Source organism: Lepisma saccharinum, chromosome 10 (genome assembly GCF_977018435.1).
Source record: "Lepisma saccharinum chromosome 10, izLepSacc3.1, whole genome shotgun sequence".
Classification (NCBI taxonomy): domain Eukaryota; kingdom Metazoa; phylum Arthropoda; class Insecta; order Zygentoma; family Lepismatidae; genus Lepisma; species Lepisma saccharinum.
Window position 1 is genome coordinate 44,852,340 of NC_139238.1, and position 19,804 is coordinate 44,872,143.

The 19,804-nt window shown below is 34.8% G+C and overlaps 1 protein-coding gene across 1 annotated transcript in view; it reads right to left on the reverse strand.

The window, feature by feature from the left end:
* LOC145994082 (uncharacterized) overlaps nt 1–19,804 on the reverse strand; it is a 184,427-nt gene that overhangs the window by 47,092 nt on the left and 117,531 nt on the right. Inside the window, exons 12-16 of the mRNA XM_083130167.1 lie at nt 15,524–15,667; nt 7,535–7,735; nt 5,099–5,299; nt 2,663–2,863; nt 913–1,125 (exon numbers count right to left, since the gene is read on the reverse strand). Of these exons, the coding sequence (XP_082986293.1) occupies nt 913–1,125; nt 2,663–2,863; nt 5,099–5,299; nt 7,535–7,735; nt 15,524–15,667 (960 nt within the window). The remainder of the gene's footprint in view (nt 1–912; nt 1,126–2,662; nt 2,864–5,098; nt 5,300–7,534; nt 7,736–15,523; nt 15,668–19,804) is intronic.

Consider the following 19,804-nt stretch of genomic DNA (forward strand, 5'->3'; position numbering starts at 1 on the left):
TCTGACTTTTCCAGGATTTCCAGTATTTCCAATTAAATAGAAGCCTGGGTTTTCTTTCTCATATTAATACATATCAATCAGTATTGTACTATGTGTTTGCTAGTGTACATTTTACACTATATAGTTATTAACTGTAAACTTTTTTTTAGTTCTATTGCTATCGGTTAAAAATTATTAGAAGTCCATGCCTAATAAAGCATATAACACATAGACAGAACTGCATTATTATAAACCCAATTTTTCTAAACATTTGAATTACGAGATATTACCAGAAAGTTCCTGGAATTCACTGACAAAGTGTATCTACCAAATGAAGTGTTCTTATTGGGAGTCCAGTTAATCTAGAAGCACTGCCTCCCCCCTTCCCCACGCAGAGATACTTGCTGTTATGGTCCTGCTATTGCTGGAAGCACATCTGAAGCACATCGGGTGTGTATTCCCTTTCATGTCTTGTATTGGACCTTCATCTTGACAGTATATAACAGCCCAAGTCAACATCGTTTATTTTATGTTCACTTTATCCTCAGATAGGCTAATCGAAACTGAACCTGCAGTTTAGAGTGGGATCCAAACCACTCCAAGGGGATCAAACCTGTGACCCCTTAATTACAATGCAAGAGAATAACCACTGCAACATTGAAAAGAGTGAAGGTCTAAGTTTGGGCAAGGTAGTCGCAGCACCACTGTGATGCATTTTCTCTTGTCAGAAACATGACATTGCAGCTCTTCTCAAATTGCAACATTCTGCCAAATAAACACAACATAGCTTCACTCGGCACACTCCAGACACAAACATACTCAAGTTTTTATATACCATCAAATGAATAAAGTGTACCTGATACATTCTAGCACAAGTACACCAATCCATTCCGGGAAGTTTTTGGTAATACCTCAGAAATTACATTCAATTACCTCTAGAGAAGCTTCACTGATTGCCTCTGTGGAAACACTTGATCTTTTCTTACTAAAGGGTTGCTGAATCAGCAGTTCAGGTAATGCTTCTGACTCTTGCTTCACAAGTGAATTGGTATGATGTTCTTCATCATCTGGTAAATTTATTGACCCACTTTTTGCTGTTGATGCTTCCTTTGTGGTTACATGCAGGATATAAGAATCTCTATCGACCTGAAAAAAGATAATGTCTAATTATTATCCCATAATATTGTCATTTCTAAATGAATATGGTAAGTATAATTTGATTCAGTGAATCTTTTATTAAGAATTCGTTCAAATTTATTCACGGATAGCAACAAATACTTTCCAGAGCCTGTGTATCTAGTTGGTTCAGTAAAATGTCAGTATTTCTTTGCTGAAATATGCTGGAATTATGTAAAATGCACAATTTTCTTTAATTATGCACTAACATTGCCTCTAATGAAATTGGTTTGGCAGGAACATAGACGAAAATAATTTAAATTATTATAACCATGCTTAAAAGTAACTTCTTACACATATATATATAATAATTCCATGTAACTTAAGGAACAATTCTCCAAACAGTGTAGTGCTAACACTGTCGCCTTGTAATCAAGGCTCCCAGATTTAATTCCCATTTTAAACTGTAGGTCCAATTCCAATTAACCTTCCTGAGCAAAAAGTGCACTTAAAACAAACTTTTTAACTTGCGATAAAACATTAGTTATGCTTTGTGCCCCCATTCACAAAGGCACAAAGGATTCAGAAATTATATATTTGTTTGATGTGAGTGGTGACAAAGATCATGGAAATTGACTGGTGAATAAATTATTTCTATTTCACAAGTTACATCGAATTACTATATTTTTGTGTACGAAGTGAAGATAATTTACTCTGATCAATTTGTTTTTGATGAGCAATCAATCTTACTGCCTTTGTAGCAGCATTCTGAGATGTCAGCAGAATCATTAGATCATCAAAAACATTGCATTGATAAGTTGGTGCAAGTGGAAACAAATTTTGTCAAAAGGGAATAAAATTATTGAATAACAGTAATTTTAATTTTCCGATTATTTTATGTATGGATCTGAAGGAAACTGGATAGGATGGTCAAGAGTGAATTGTCTTTTCCAGGATGGGAAAAGGTGGAAAACATATCTTGCTGTGGTGATAAACCTTCAGGTTTAGGAATGCTCGAATGTTAGTTGTGAATCTGAAATTTCCTCCTCATCTAGATGGAAGTGAATCAACCTCTGTGAATGGTACTGAAGTTCCCAAGTTGGACTCCAGGCCTAGGCATGGGTGTTCACGAATTGTCACTATTAGCCAAAACTGGCAGAAAAGCAACACTAAATAACCTAAATACAAATACGAATTTAAGTAAATGGATGGAATGAAGGCCAGAAGGGCTAGTATAAAAAATTTGAAGGGAATAGGAAACTCTCATCAGAGAGTGGAGAATTTAAATTTTTTGCTGCAGCTGGCTACATCATCAGGCATAGGCAAAAGACAGTGCCCATGAAAGTCAGCATTGAACCTGTAAGGTTACAAGGTCAAGAGCAGGGTATGATGGAGGAGTGGGAATGGAAATGAGCAGAACACTGATGCTAAATCAAATCAAACCACCTAAAATTTACTTATGATTACATAATTGTTACTGTAAATTGAATTATTGAGTTAGTAAAGAACATTGGAATTGTCTTGAAACCAACAAGAATAGACTGTAAACTTTCAATATATGAAATACCGATGGAAGGTATTCTCGTTGAGAAGATTCTTCATCATCTGTAACTTCACTTTGTCTTCTAGCAGCTGATGAAGCTTCATCTAACATGCCAGACTGTCTGCTCCTTCTATCCAACATAAATGAACTGTCTCTTTGCACTGTAGTACTTGATACTCTATTTGTTTGAGATCCCTCTTGAATGTCGGTGTTCACTCTATCATTCTGTAATAGCAAGAATAAATACAGAACAATTTTATGATGTGAAAGGAGAAGCCTATACTGTGGCACAAGAGCAGAAGCCTGCCAAGTGACTTTTCATTACATGACATGTGATCAGCTGTTAGCTGGCTTTCTAAACTGTTTTTTTGCTGTTGGCAACAAGTAGTCTGAAAATATTTGAGGGCATTAAAATAAATATGATTTGTAGAATATCATGTACTTGTTAAATGATTCTTACAATATTGCACTAATTGTTTTTATCAAACAAGTATAGAAGGAATTAGAAAAGATACCAAAATTAAATTAGGGTCTCCAACTATAGCAGAAGTTAGACTAGCAATAAAGCAAATTAAGAATGGCAAGGCTCCTGGAATGGATAACATCAATCTGGAACGAATTAAAGCTAATGTGGAAACTTCCATTGACCTATTACAACCGATGTTAGAGAATATATGGAATGAAGACAATGTTCCATTAGAATGGAGAGAAGGTTTAATTGTAAAGCTGCCAAAAAAGGGAGATACAACTAACTGTAAAAACTGGAGGGCAATTACTTTGCTAAGTATACCAAGCAAGATACTATCAAGAATAATCTTAAATAGAGTGAAGGATGTTGTAGAATCAAGATTGAGGAAAGAACAAGCTGGTTTCCGCAGACAACGTAGTTGTGTCAATTTAATAAATACTCTAAGAATAATTCTGGTACAAAACAATGAATGGCAAGCTACCTAATATCTTACATTCATCGATTTTGAAAAGGCTTTTGACTCGCTAAATAGAAGAGTCATGTGGCAGACACTAGCAGACTATGGTATTCCAACGAAGATATTAAACCTAATGAAAGATATGTACGAAGGTTTCAGGTGCAAAATCCTACATGAAGGACAGCTTACAGAATACATAGATGTTACAAATGGAGTGAGACAGGGCTGCATTCTATTTTCGACAATATTTCTGCTAGTACTAGATGCAGTTATGAAGAAAATGATGGGTTGCAGGAAAAGAGGAATACAATGGGGACTCAAAGATAGACTAGAAGATCTAGATTTTGTGGATGACATCTGCTTATTATCTCAAAGACTTAGCGACATGAAGGAGAAACTAAAAAGACTATAGGAGGAAGCAAAGATAGCAGGACTCACTATTAATGTGAACAAGACTAAAGAAATGAGAGTCAATGCAAGAGGAAAAGAGAAATTGAATGTTTGTCATGAGCTGGTCGAACAAGTAGAGTCATTTACATATTTAGAAAGTGTCATAACAAAAGAAGGAGGTTCGGAGGAAGACATACAAAATAGAATCAAGAAAGCCAATGTTGCATTTATACAACTGTATCCCATTTGGAAAACCTGCAATGTTTCTAGAAAGACAAAAATAAGGATTTTCAATACAAATGTAAAATCAGTTTTACTGTATGCTTGCGAAACATGGAAAACCACACAAGCTAATACGAAAAGGATACAAACCTTTATTAATCGCTGTCTCAGGCGTATCCTCAATATAAAATGTCCAGAAATAATATCAAATGAAGAATTATGGAGAGAAACTAAACAACAGCCAATTGCAACCCAAATAAAAAGAAGAAAATGGAGTTGGTTAGAACACACCTTACGAAAACCAACTGGAGCAATAGAGAAAGCAGCCTTAGACTGGAACCCCCAAGGAGCCCGGAAAATAGGACGTCCGAAAAAGACATGGAAGAGAACAGTAGAAGAAGCAGCAGCCGAGAAAGGAAAAACATGGAGAGAGGTCAAGGAGCTGGCACGTCACAGAGCCAAATGGAGGCGTTTCACTGAAGCCCTATGCTCCTGATGGAGCAAAAGGAATTAAGTCAAGTAAGTCAAATAACCTAAATACAAATACGAATTTAAGTAAATGGATGGAATGAAGGCCAGAAGGGCTAGTATAAGACATTTGAAGGGAATAGGAAACTCTCATCAGAGAGTGGAGAATTTAAATTTTTTGCTGCAGCTGGCTACATCATCAGGCATAGGCAAAAGACAGTGCCCATGAAAGTCAGCATTGAACCTGTAAGGTTACAAGGTCAAGAGCAGGGTATGATGGAGGAGTGGGAATGGAAATGAGCAGAACACTGATGCTAAATCAAATCAAACCACCTAAAATTTACTTATGATTACATAATTGTTACTGTAAATTGAATTATTGAGTTAGTAAAGAACATTGGAATTGTCTTGAAACCAACAAGAAAAGACTGTAAACTTTCAATATATGAAATACCGATGGAAGATATTCTCGTTGAGAAGATTCTTCATCATCTGTAACTTCACTTTGTCTTCTAGCAGCTGATGAAGCTTCATCTAACATGCCAGACTGTCTGCTCCTTCTATCCAACATAAATGAACTGTCTCTTTGCACTGTAGTACTTGATACTCTATTTGTTTGAGATCCCTCTTGAATGTCGGTGTTCACTCTATCATTCTGTAATAGCAAGAATAAATACAGAACAATTTTATGATGTGAAAGGAGAAGCCTATACTGTGGCACAAGAGCAGAAGCCTGCCAAGTGACTTTTCATTACGTGACATGTGATCAGCTGTTAGCTGGCTTTCTAAACTGTTTTTTTGCTGTTGGCAACAAGTAGTCTGAAAATATTTGAGGGCATTAAAATAAATATGATTTGTAGAATATCATGTACTTGTTAAATGATTCTTACAATATTGCACTAATTGTTTTTATCAAACAAGAATAGAAGGAATTAGAAAAGATACCAAAATTAAATTAGGTCCTCCAACTATAGCAGAAGTTAGACTAGCAATAAAGCAAATTAAGAATGGCAAGGCTCCTGGAATGGATAACAACAATCTGGAACGAATTAAAGCTAATGTGGAAACTTCCATTGACCTATTACAACCGATGTTAGAGAATATATGGAATGAAGACAATGTTCCATTAGAATGGAGAGAAGGTTTAATTGTAAAGCTGCCAAAAAAGGGAGATACAACTAACTGTAAAAACTGGAGGGCAATTACTTTGCTAAGTATACCAAGCAAGATACTATCAAGAATAATCTTAAATAGAGTGAAGGATGTTGTAGAATCAAGATTGAGGAAAGAACAAGCTGGTTTCCGCAGACAACGTAGTTGTGTCAATTTAATAAATACTCTAAGAATAATTCTGGTACAAAACAATGAATGGCAAGCTACCTAATATCTTACATTCATCGATTTTGAAAAGGCTTTTGACTCGCTAAATAGAAGAGTCATGTGGCAGACACTAGCAGACTATGGTATTCCAACGAAGATATTAAACCTAATGAAAGATATGTACGAAGGTTTCAGGTGCAAAATCCTACATGAAGGACAGCTTACAGAATACATAGATGTTACAAATGGAGTGAGACAGGGCTGCATTCTATTTTCGACAATATTTCTGCTAGTACTAGATGCAGTTATGAAGAAAATGATGGGTTGCAGGAAAAGAGGAATACAATGGGGACTCAAAGATAGACTAGAAGATCTAGATTTTGTGGATGACATCTGCTTATTATCTCAAAGACTTAGCGACATGAAGGAGAAACTAAAAAGACTATAGGAGGAAGCAAAGATAGCAGGACTCACTATTAATGTGAACAAGACTAAAGAAATGAGAGTCAATGCAAGAGGAAAAGAGAAATTGAATGTTTGTCATGAGCTGGTCGAACAAGTAGAGTCATTTACATATTTAGAAAGTGTCATAACAAAAGAAGGAGGTTCGGAGGAAGACATACAAAATAGAATCAAGAAAGCCAATGTTGCATTTATACAACTGTATCCCATTTGGAAAACCTGCAATGTTTCTAGAAAGACAAAAATAAGGATTTTCAATACAAATGTAAAATCAGTTTTACTGTATGCTTGCGAAACATGGAAAACCACACAAGCTAATACGAAAAGGATACAAACCTTTATTAATCGCTGTCTCAGGCGTATCCTCAATATAAAATGTCCAGAAATAATATCAAATGAAGAATTATGGAGAGAAACTAAACAACAGCCAATTGCAACCCAAATAAAAAGAAGAAAATGGAGTTGGTTAGAACACACCTTACGAAAACCAACTGGAGCAATAGAGAAAGCAGCCTTAGACTGGAACCCCCAAGGAGCCCGGAAAATAGGACGTCCGAAAAAGACATGGAAGAGAACAGTAGAAGAAGCAGCAGCCGAGAAAGGAAAAACATGGAGAGAGGTCAAGGAGTTGGCACGTCACAGAGCCAAATGGAGGCGTTTCACTGAAGCCCTATGCTCCTGATGGAGCAAAAGGAATTAAGTCAAGTAAGTCAAATAACCTAAATACAAATACGAATTTAAGTAAATGGATGGAATGAAGGCCAGAAGGGCTAGTATAAGACATTTGAAGGGAATAGGAAACTCTCATCAGAGAGTGGAGAATTTAAATTTTTTGCTGCAGCTGGCTACATCATCAGGCATAGGCAAAAGACAGTGCCCATGAAAGTCAGCATTGAACCTGTAAGGTTACAAGGTCAAGAGCAGGGTATGATGGAGGAGTGGGAATGGAAATGAGCAGAACACTGATGCTAAATCAAATCAAACCACCTAAAATTTACTTATGATTACATAATTGTTACTGTAAATTGAATTATTGAGTTAGTAAAGAACATTGGAATTGTCTTGAAACCAACAAGAAAAGACTGTAAACTTTCAATATATGAAATACCGATGGAAGATATTCTCGTTGAGAAGATTCTTCATCATCTGTAACTTCACTTTGTCTTCTAGCAGCTGATGAAGCTTCATCTAACATGCCAGACTGTCTGCTCCTTCTATCCAACATAAATGAACTGTCTCTTTGCACTGTAGTACTTGATACTCTATTTGTTTGAGATCCCTCTTGAATGTCGGTGTTCACTCTATCATTCTGTAATAGCAAGAATAAATACAGAACAATTTTATGATGTGAAAGGAGAAGCCTATACTGTGGCACAAGAGCAGAAGCCTGCCAAGTGACTTTTCATTACGTGACATGTGATCAGCTGTTAGCTGGCTTTCTAAACTGCTTTTCTGCTGTTGGCAACAAGTAGTCTGAAAATATTTGAGGGCATTAAAATAAATATGATTTGTGGAACTATCATGTACTTGTTAAATGATTATTACAATATTGCACTAATTGTTTTTTTTTTTAAGTACTCTTCAGATTATGAGAAAATAAAATGACGGCTATTAAAGCAGAACTATTATCACAAATATTATTACAATTATAAGCACCTTATGATTTTACACTCACAGGAGATGTACTATGTGAAAATTTTAGTGAAAAATGGAGCATTGCAGAACTCAAATCTATCTACCAATTGAGCTACTAAGTCAATCCTGGGTTGACCTAATTTTCCACTCTCATTCTTTTATCTGTGTGGAATTGTCTCTGACACTGCTACCACAATGGAGTTTTCTACCTTTGAAACACTGATAATATTCGCAGTGCTCAGTCTCTCCCAGCATAGATCTGTATATTGCCTGCCTATGAGAGATCTGCTTGTAAATCTGTACATTAATACTCCAGAAACTCATAGATACGTTGCAGATATGAAATTACTATACAAGATCATAAATGGAAACTTAAGATGCAGCATCCCAGTCCACGAACTCTCCCTCAGAGTGCCTAGACATAAAACACAGAGCAAGGAAACTTTCCACACTACAACTCCCAGCCTCACTCATACAACGTTCATTATTTCATAGGCTACCAAATCAGATCAATAACATCTCAAACCAAGTAGACATTTTCAGTTCATATTTATCTTTTATAGAAAGAATTGTAGAAAAGTAATGATTTTGTGAAACTGATCTGTTAACCTTGGTACTGTATTGGCTTGTTTATTTTTGTTTATTTTATTTTATCCTAGTTTTTGTGTTTTTAACCTCAGTCTACTGTTTTACTGTTGTTTCTTTCTGGTTTAAAATGGCTTCTGCTGTACTATAAATTTCAATAAATAAATAAATAAAATACAGTTTGGCACACACAGGAGATGTATTACATAGAACTTTCAGGGAAAGTGCAGGCTTGACCAAGATTCAATATTAAAATGATTAACTAATGGTCTCTGCTCCCTCAAAGTAGTCACATCTATTGTCAACATGCCAGAACCTCTGCAGGCTTTGTAAACAGGTTCAGAAAGTTCCTTTTTACATGCTAATCAGCTCATTTGTTGCTGCTGTGCATTGCTAAAATGTCACAATGTCCCTTGCCTTTCAGTTTATTTTTCAGTCGCTGAACCAAAATTATATCACAAGAATTGCATTTATTTGGTGCTTACTAAAAATTTTTGGCGCAGTATTAAAATGGTGATACTGAGTTCATCAGACAATGCCCGTTCCTGAAGTGAGCCACGTAATTGGGTAAACATACTGCTGACAGGTGCTCAGATCATTAATCGTCACCAACGGACACTATACTTTGAACAAACCTCTTGTTCCATTGATACATATGTAAACAATACTAAAAATAGTATAAAATTATTTTAAAGAACTACTTACGTAAGTGAGTATGCAACTGTGCTATGTAAAACAAGATATGTCTAGTTTCTCCAAACGTATCAAGGAAGTACATCAATACAACACAAGAAAAAATCACAATCTGGTTATACAAACTCATAATACCACTCTCCTTGAAAAAGGTCCTAAATTCGTAGGTATCCACCTGTATAATAAATTACCTGATCACATGAAAACAATGGAATCAACTACCCAATTTAAGAGGGAATTAACAAAATTCTTATTACGACATTGTTTTTATTCAATAAATGAATTTCTAAATTTGTAAATATTAAATTACATAAATTGTCAACAAAGAGGGTTCGGTTGTACAGAAAATGGAATTATACTATTTATATTATCACGTATGAAGTATTCACTATATGCTATTATTGTGCCAAAATAATCATTAATCGGTTCTGTATAGATATTGCATTCTTCCATGTTGTATAAGTTACATAGTTACTTTTACATCTTATTTTTACACTAAAAAAAAAAAATTCTTTGCTTATTATTGTGCTCGCCTTAAATATTGTATGTAATTTTACTCCAATAGTGTATTCTTCCTCTATTTAGATTTCATTATGCAGAAGTTCTTAAAATCATTGCTGTAATTCTTGTCTATAATTGTATTAATATTTTTATTAGTGTATTTGGATTTCCTTCATGTAGTAGTTCTTAAAATCATTACTGTAATCCTTGTCTAAAATTGTATTAATATTTTATTACTGTATGTATTGTTATGTGACGATTTCCATACCTATGGACATAGGTCAACGGAAATAAAGAATATGAATATGAATATGAATATGAATGACGTTTCAGGGTACAACTGCCCCCTTCATCAGGTTCACAATTCTTTCTAAGCCCAAAAAGGAAAATTTGTATCCAAGTGTACCCAGAGGGAAAGCAGCCGATTGTCTACAGTGATGGCTATTTGAAAAATGGGTTGATATATTAATAGCTTGGGAATATGTTAGATGGTTTACACTGGTAACTGGATATAACTTTTTCTATGTGAATGATCGGATTTATAGGCAGAAAGAGGGGCTAGCAATGGGCAACCCGATTTCCGGTATTGTAGCCATCATCTTCATGCACTATATAGAAAAGGCTGCTCTGTTGCAAACAGGGGTTGATATCAAATTTTACGGGAGGTACATCGATGATATACTAATTATAGGAAAGAAAGGAGAGCTTGATAATATTTTTGAAGAGTTAGGAAAACAAGACACACGGATTAAATTCACCAGGGAAAACCTTGTAGACTATAGGATTAATTATTTGGATCTTAGTATTACAAAATTGGATAAGGGAATAAAGACAGGTGTGTACCATAAACCGTTAGCCGGGAACATGTACATAAATAAAAAATCAAAACATCGCAGGAAAATAAAAACAAATGTTTTCTTAATTTCTGCATTAGAGCAGGAAGATTATGCAATAAAGAGGATGAAAAAGAAAAGGAAGTAGCATGGATTATGGAGGTGGGAAGAAAGAATAGAAATGTTTACGAGGCTGCAAATATTTGCATGGGGAGAAATGTAAAACTTAATCAGGATGATGGTAATATGAAAGAGGGATGGGTGAGGCTTTTCAAAAAGTGGGACAAACCAACAAAAAAATAACCTAACATTGGATTCCATACTCTGGAAGTCGTCAGAGCTGCCTGTGTAGTACATGAGTTCGTGCTGGAATGGTGACGTAGATGGAGGGGAGAGTAGGAAAGGGATAGAGGGGAAATAGCATTCACCTCTTCTCCAATGGAAGTTGTTTCACCAGTGTCAGCTGTACAATCGTGCATGTTTTTATCCTTTTTTACGAGTTCCCGTTTCTGAGGGATCTTAATGGATACAGGTGTTTTCGGCTTTAATGGGTCTTTTAAATAGTGAGAGTTTTTTAAATTGAAATATGTCAGGGACAGTTTTTAAGTGTTTTTAACCCAAGCCTCTACCTAATCCTCATATTGTACTTTACAACGCAGCATTATGTTTTCGTGCTTAGAAAGAATTGTGAACCTGATGAAGGGGGCAGTTGTACCCTGAAACGTCGTTCTTCAACAATTGCATACTCACTTATGTAAGTAGTTTTTTTTTAAAATAAATTTATACTATTTTTAGTATTGTTTATATTATATAGTGAGTAAGTAATATGCACCCAGCCACAATTTGATACATATGGGTTCATGATAACATCTAGGCTCTGTAGGCCACTAAACGTCTCATGTTTTCAGTGACTGTCTTATCCAGTTTTTTAAAATAAGAGAAATTATATATTCTCTCTCTTTTCCTTCTGCATCCATTGTCAAGAAACAATAATCCGCTGCTCAGATGAACACTGTGCTACTACATGTTCTCCTACCACCCTCTGGTTGAATTCTGAAGGTAGGACTGATCTATTGGTATCAACTGGCCAAGACTACTAGAAGGAAAGGCTGGATCAGACATGCCTCTTTTCGCAACTGGCGTGGGTGTGACGTCATCGGCAAACAAAACCCAGATGAGCTTTATATGGTCACCAATCTACAAATCGCATGAAAATACCGTGAAGAGAACACAGAAGAAATTTTTGAGGTATTTATATTATATAAATATAATAAGCCAGTACAATATAATGTGCCATATCAAAATTTGCTACATGGATTTAATTTTAAGAGCCTTTGTAATAGGTGGAATATTCTGTATCACTTATACTTACATAAAACTGTAAACGGTATATTAGACAATAGTTATTTCCTCAGTCAACTACAATTCAATACGAGAAATGTAATTTAGATGGGTGAAACTTACTGATTCTGAAAATTCCTAAAACTCAGAAATATATAAGCAGCCCATTAAGGAGAATGTGTGATTCGTATAATATGCTTTCAATGAATAACCAGGCCTTAGATTTTATCATTGCCATTCACTATATAAAAAAATGATTGAATCAGAATTATGACAACAAATACACTGTAATCATTCCGTTATCACTATTTTTCCCATTATTTTCCATTATATTCTACAATTATACATCTATAGGTATTTCTGTTCTTGTATGGTGAAAGATAAGAGAAAGGGTCAGATTGTTTAATTTCATTATTGATTACGTTATTGATTACTTGTATTATCGGTTGATGTATGTTTATATATTCGCTAATTGTATTGTTTTCTTTGTTTTATTTTCTGCTGTCTGTAATTGGAGGTTTACCTCTGTTGAGGGCAGTAAATAAATAAATATATAAAATAAAGCATCTAACGAGACTTGTTAGTGGATTGCCATACCAGTAGTCTCATTACACAACATCAGGCTACCATACACTTCAATTAGGTTACAATTATTAGAATAAAAGAAATATTGTAATTTATAACAAAGACTCTCACAAGTATAGTAAAATATTTTTGATATTGAAGAGTTGAATCTCGACATCCACCAAATAATTTAATTCTCAATTGCCACACCAAAATTCCCACAACACTCTTAAGTGCAACAGTAATACTCAAGACCATACTCATACCAACCAATACTTGCAAAAATGCACTGCAACACTTTTATGCAGTCTATATATTATGGGAAAATGGATTTTGTAAGTATAATTCTCTCATGTGAAATTATAAATAAAATACGAAAAATTATATGATAAAATTGATACATATTTTAGACTTCGAATTATACAATTTTCAAGTATTAGTATTGGTATCAGTGAGAATCAAGAAGAATATCACTGATATCAGTAAATTGTTATTTGCACAGTGCCTAGTGCTCAATTTTCTTACTATAGAGTTGTAAACTTCCCCTACCAAGGGCAATTCCACATCAGAATTCACATGGCAATTTAAGGTTTAATATGTAATAGCTGGATATTGTGCACCTCAAATAATAGATACAGTGTTGACACTGGTCTGTCTCGTCTTGTGAAAATTCTATCTCTTCTTGTGTCTAGTCTCGTGAATAATACTAATAATACATAGTAACTGTTATAATTCCCTTGGAAATACACAACTTGCTATTTATATACGAGTGATGCTTAAATGGCAATGTATAGTTGAACTTCCATCCTCCATTACTCTATTATTTATTGAGGCAAATTTTCATCATAATCGCCCCCTCCCCCCCCAAAGTTAAGTGGACGCAACAAGCTTCCACAAACCATCTGTTCGACATCCCACTGATTATATATATACTATAAACAGCCTCGAATTTCTTCACCTAAGTTTTCGTTCAGTTGAAAGCTGTTTAAAGTGTTTGTGACATAATACACACGGAACTTCCTCACATTCCTCGTAGTATAGTTCAAAGATTCAAAAGACTCAGAACTATAATATGAATAAGGAAAAATTAATGAAGAAATAAACATCAATAGACGAAGCAAAGGTTAAGTGAAAACAGCTCCTCTCTCACCCCTAAAAGAGAGCACTAGATGAGGTTCTTTTCTTTTACATATTCAACTTATCCATAATTTTGACTTTCTGCCTTTCTTTATTTAACAAAATGTATGACCAGGCATATTTACTTCAATTTTACATAAAACTTTAGGTTTCACATAGAAATGTGATGACCTAAAAACTACCAATGCAATACATGTGTTAATAGCTGTATAATCAATTCTGAAGACATACATTATTTCGGATCCTAAGTGAATCTGTATATTGAGTCCCAACTATCTTATGGGCATAGTGACGGCTCTTTTTTGTTCATAATTTCTGCATTGATTTTGCTGCGAAATAGCTGAGCAATCTGTTCGCCTGCTGACATCACGCTTTCGTCAACGTCAAGAACCACTTGATCAGGTATGGTCCCAGCCTTCTCCTTCTTATAGTCTTGTCAACTGACACCTCTGGTATTGGCGTCAGAAAGTGTTTGTTGGAATATTATCATGTACATGAACCAATACTTGCAAAAATGCACTGCAACACTTTTATGCAGTCTATATATCCTGGAAGTTATGTACAATGCATACGATTATGGGAAAATGGATTTTGTAAGTATAATTCTCTCATGTGAAATTATAAATAAATTATGAAAAATTATATGATAAAATTGATACATATTTTAGACTTCGAATTATACAATTTCCAAGTATTAGTATTGGTATCAGTGAGAATCAAGAAGAATATCACTGATATCGGTAAATTGTTATTGGCACACCCTTACTTTCAAATTTGCATTCACTTTTGGAAACAATAAGTATTTTTAAAAAATAAAAATCGTTTACTTACGTGATGTGAGTATACTTTGTTTATAAAAGCCCCTTCTTCAGGCTTTTTCTTGGCATGTATCAGTACTCCATGCCATGTCAATTTACGTCGAACAAGGAATAGGGTAAAAGGATTCACTTGGTAAAAAAGTAGTTAAAAACTTACACATGCCTAAATGGAGCTTTCGGTTTTCTATTTCTTCCTTCATGTAAAGCCCCTGGAAACATATAAAAGTTAAAACTTAAAACTGTAAAAACCCACTTTACTCAAACGTTCGTGTTGATTCCAGATGGTTTCCAGTGGAATGCAGGAAGTTCCTCGTGGCTATTCCCCTCCCACGTTGTTCCCATCCTCCCTGCATTATGCTTACGTCATGTCCAGTTCGAAATCCCATATTTCCTGGGCTGCGCGGTTTACTTCCAGCGTGACATGAAATCCTATTTTGTTATTTCTACTGTTATACCACCTTTTAAACATCTTTATCCAAATTTCATCTAGGTTCCTGTCATCTCTATTCAATTTCTTATTCCTTTCCTTGGATATATTAGCTGCCTCATACACATCCCTATTTATTTGTTGATTTTCCATTCTAATGACCTGCCTTTTCTTAATTTTATGTTGTTTTTCTATGATGTGTGTGGATAAACCTGTTCTGGGTATTTGATCCCTGATATCCTTATCGTGTTCCTTCAACCTCACTTCCATGTTTCTTCCCATTTGCCCAATATACTCCTTATCACAAACACATCGTATTCTATATACACCCTTTTCTTCTGCCTCATTTTTCTTTTCCTTTCCTTCTCTCTTGTATTCCTTGAAGTGTTTTTCAATATTGCGTGGAACGTAGCTTTTATAAACGGAGTATACTCACATCACGTAAGTATTTTTAAAAAATACTTGTTGTCTTACTTTCAAGGACACAACTTCGATGTCACTATTTCACAGATATTAACTTAGTCCTGCAACCATTTTTTAAACAAAGATAGTGCAAAACATACCTGCAAGGAAGATCGAGATCTTCTACTTGGTTCGCCCGTAAGAGAGATAATACTCTCTCTGCCTGCACCATTCTCATCTACACCTCTTCCTTGTTGTTCTCCTGTGAGAGCATGTTGGTAATAAGCATCTTGTTCATCATCTTCCTGGAAAATCACAACACACAAGTTAATCTCGAAGATATATAACTCTCTATGTGCGATATCATGACTTTTTCAAGGAAGGAGGAGGGGAGGGAAGCAAGTAAGGAGTTTATTCCCAAAAATCCTGCTTCAATTTGAAGATTTTGTGTTCTTGCCATGGTCAGTTCTGATCTTACTTGGTACTTATCAGACACCTAAAATAATTAAAACAAATTACTGAGACTGAAATGAAATTATATACAAAATATATAAGTTTTTCATTTATTTTCAGGTAAGGGTACACTTCCCCCTCCCCCTTTGTCTCTCCCTTCTGGACAGCCATGTAAACTCTCTATGGCCATAGTTTGTGATATTTCATTCACCACAGACCCCTTTTAAATGTCTTTTGATGCTGAAAACCCGCAGCACTTAACATAATATTTAAACAGTCTTAAAATGCAGTTAAAGTATGTTTGTCAAGAGTCATTTATTACATTTCAATACTGATACATTTTTTAAATTAAATATTACTGAACAATAAATGGTAGCCTAATATCACTATAATGAGAAGGCTGATGCTTGAAAGTCTTGTAATATGCACAGCGTTCAGTTGTTTCTATATCTTATTGTTTTGTGTTTGTGTCAAAGATCAAGACTAATGCAGGTGGACTGTGCTTGGCTTACTGATGATCTGGAAATGTTGATTTTATAATAGCTGACTTTACAAAGAAGTTCTGTATTATTAAAAAATATCTAATATAAAATATAAATATTGGCATGTTTTTGCCTCCAACAAGTCATGGGACTTATTACATATTTAAATCAGTGTAGTTAATAATGTACATTCTATTTTCCTTGAACCTCGAAGATAAGTAAAAAGCTAGTAAAGTGGAACCTCGATTTTACGTTTTTCAGGGGACCAAATTGAAAGAACTTAAAATGTGAGAAAATGTAAAATCCGGGAAAATTTTATAACATTTTGCTATGTTGGGACCATCAAGATTGAAAGAAAATGCAGGAAAGTGTAAATTGGGGAACATAAAATCCACTGTAATATTTCTTCAAGCCTCCACAGACCTCTGTGAGGATAAGAATAGCTCCTCTATGGTGTACTGATAACATTTTTGCAATTATCAATATATCTCAATAAATTTAGCAGAATTACAAGGCAAATTATACAAGGAGTGGTCTGGAGTAAATATTATGATATCAAATAGGCATAAAAAATGATTGAATTAGGCACTTAAAAAGGAGCTATAAAACAAGAAAAGGTACTAAAAAGGCACCCTAAATTAAAAAAAATACATTAAAATAGGCATTGAACATAAACTTTTTTCAATTTTCTTCTTGTAATTCACAGTTATACTGTATTAGAATTACAGTTTATGCATAAAAGTATGCTAACGATTTACAAACTAGTAATATTATTTTGATTAAAATTCACATTTGCGGGGAATCGTCAGTAACTCTCACAAGAAGAACATTTGCTAACGTCTGTTGTGAACTTAATTGTTAACAAGTGATGTATAAACAAGTTGCACCATTAAAAGAAAATATATATTTTGAAGGATGTTCCAATTTAAATTTCTCTGAAGAAGTAAAATTGTGTTACCATTGTACTAATTGCACACAAATGTTTCACAATCAATTGGCAATAGTTTGAATGAAATCCTCATTTGCAGGAAAGCTAAGATAACACAACCTGGTTAATGTAAAGCACTTGTAATCAAGTGGTCCCGGGTTCGATAGCCACTGGAGGCTCATGGCACAGTGGTTCGGATCCCACTATAAACTGTAGGTTCAGTCTCGATTAGCCTTCTGTGTATAAAGTGGATTTAAAACAACAAATCAAACAGTTTAAACACTTGCATATATTTTTTTGCACGAGTATATGAGCTGTTTAACTGTGTATACACATTAAATTTTAGAATAAATAATATTGTTTGACCTAGTGTTAGTGTTCAAAGTGAGGGGGGATGCAGGAGAATGTCATCTCCGCAGCTCTCTCATCCTCACAGCTAACCCCAAGGCTCCACCAAACATCTCTCCAGCCAACATATTCCACATCAAGTGCTGCTTAATAGTGTAATGCAACACAAACTATGTTTTTCACATAATTTAGCATTAATGTATTCAGAACTGAGGTAATGTAAGATCAAAGCGAGAGGTAGAAAAACATTTTTAGAGGGTAATCGGGACTGGACCTACAGTTTAAAGTGGGATCCGAACTATATGTGCCTCCACCGGGTATCGAACGAGTCGGAAATTATGTCAGCAGCTGAGACTTTTGTAGAAGATCATTATGTAAAACTATGCATATACAATGTAGTATTTTCCACGTGGGAAAGGAACACATATTTCTAAATCAATGTAATAGTTAAACCTATCTACTTCATACAAGCTTGACAGAAAATCACTGTTCTGTCAGTGGGGCCAACTTCTGTGGCAGAGTGGTTAGTACAGCATGGCTACGATGCAAGGTAGTAGCAGGGACTAGCCAAATGTGAAGAAAAGCGAACCTAAATAACAAAAATGAAATTTCTCGTCAGTGGTGAAGCACGTCGTCACCTTATGATTTTGCATTTAGAAACATTTCTCCACAGATAACTGCCTACTTCTTTCACACACCAAAGCAAATGAGTACTGATTGACTCTACAAGTTTCAGTTGGTAAAATGGGAGGAGTATGACTCTGTGTATCTGAATTTAAAATATCTTGTATATTTTGCATTGTGTTCCTTGCATCATGTACTTATTTCTGAATAATTGATATTTGTTTATTCTTTGTGCATCTCACTAATGTTACTGTTACTATGTGTCATTATACTATGGTTGACCCGAAGATGATTCTGTGACATTATCATTATTAATGTGTTTTAGGTTTATTGTCTTCTGTGTTACACTTCAACATGCCATGTTTCCTAGATGTACATAGGTAACTGTACACTACAATATGCATGACCTGATTCTCACACTATTACATACTTAGAAACTATCAATCATAAAGTACATGCTGACAGTCCCAAACTGATTCCATGACAAATGGAATAGCCCAATGGTTGAATAAATAAGTGCTATATCGCACCTGAATTGAGGATAAAATTGCCTTCACTATAAAATTTACGAAAATAAAACAACCAATCTCTGTGCCATTCAGGGGATAATAACACTAAGCACGTCACAAATAGTATCACTTTTAAAAAAGGAGAGGGTATATCTTGAGCAATAATTCGGATATTAGCAAAATTGCACCAGAGAAAAAACCTGTATCAACAGTTTTAAAAGTTCTTCATAAAATAGTTTAATGTAGAAGAACCACTAGCCACACAATGTTCCAAAAATGTATTTACCATGGCACTTTTGTTGACTCGCCAAGTGGGAGAAGGAGAAAAACTCGGCCCAACAACTAGGCAGGATTAGTAAGAAAAACTGGTTCCTAGTGCAGCAATCTGTATAACCTGGTTCAGGTGACAATTTCAGTTGCAAAGTGGACATTATACAAAGAAATCAGGTTCCCTTTTCCAAGATTGCCCAGAGGAATCCTGCAATTGTTGTTGCTGTGTTTGCATGTTAAAAGAAAGTGATATAATATTCTCCCCTGTGCTCCTAACAGGGCTTTTTAGCAACCCTCCCATTTACATCCATGCCAGGGTTGTACTAGGTTTCACAACAGGGTCATTCCATGCCAAATCAACCAATTTTAAAATAATTGGCTGCATAATAATTTTGGAAAAAAAAACAACATTTTTAGCACATAAGTTTGTACATGTTTCTAGATATCAAAGCCAATGTTCAGAAAAATTTCCTGTACTTGGTTCTCCTGAGGTGGCCATTTTTCCAACATGGTGCATGTTCTTTTTTACTCATGAAGCAGTTTACAAAAACCTTAATATCTCAAAACCCATTAGAGCTAGAGACCGAGAAACAAAAATTTCATTTATTTTGTAGCTAATGAAGTATACTTTCTATAATATTCAAGTATGTTTTGCTCAAAATTGCATCCTAAATATGAAAATTATGGTGGAAATTTGGGTAACAATAGTTGAAAAATTGGATTTTTAAGGAGTTTAGTCTAAGGCTTGAAATTTGTTTTATGTGTAGACCTACCTGCAGGGTGTCTGCAAATAAAATATCAATGGTTAGAAATGCACCCCCTTTTTTC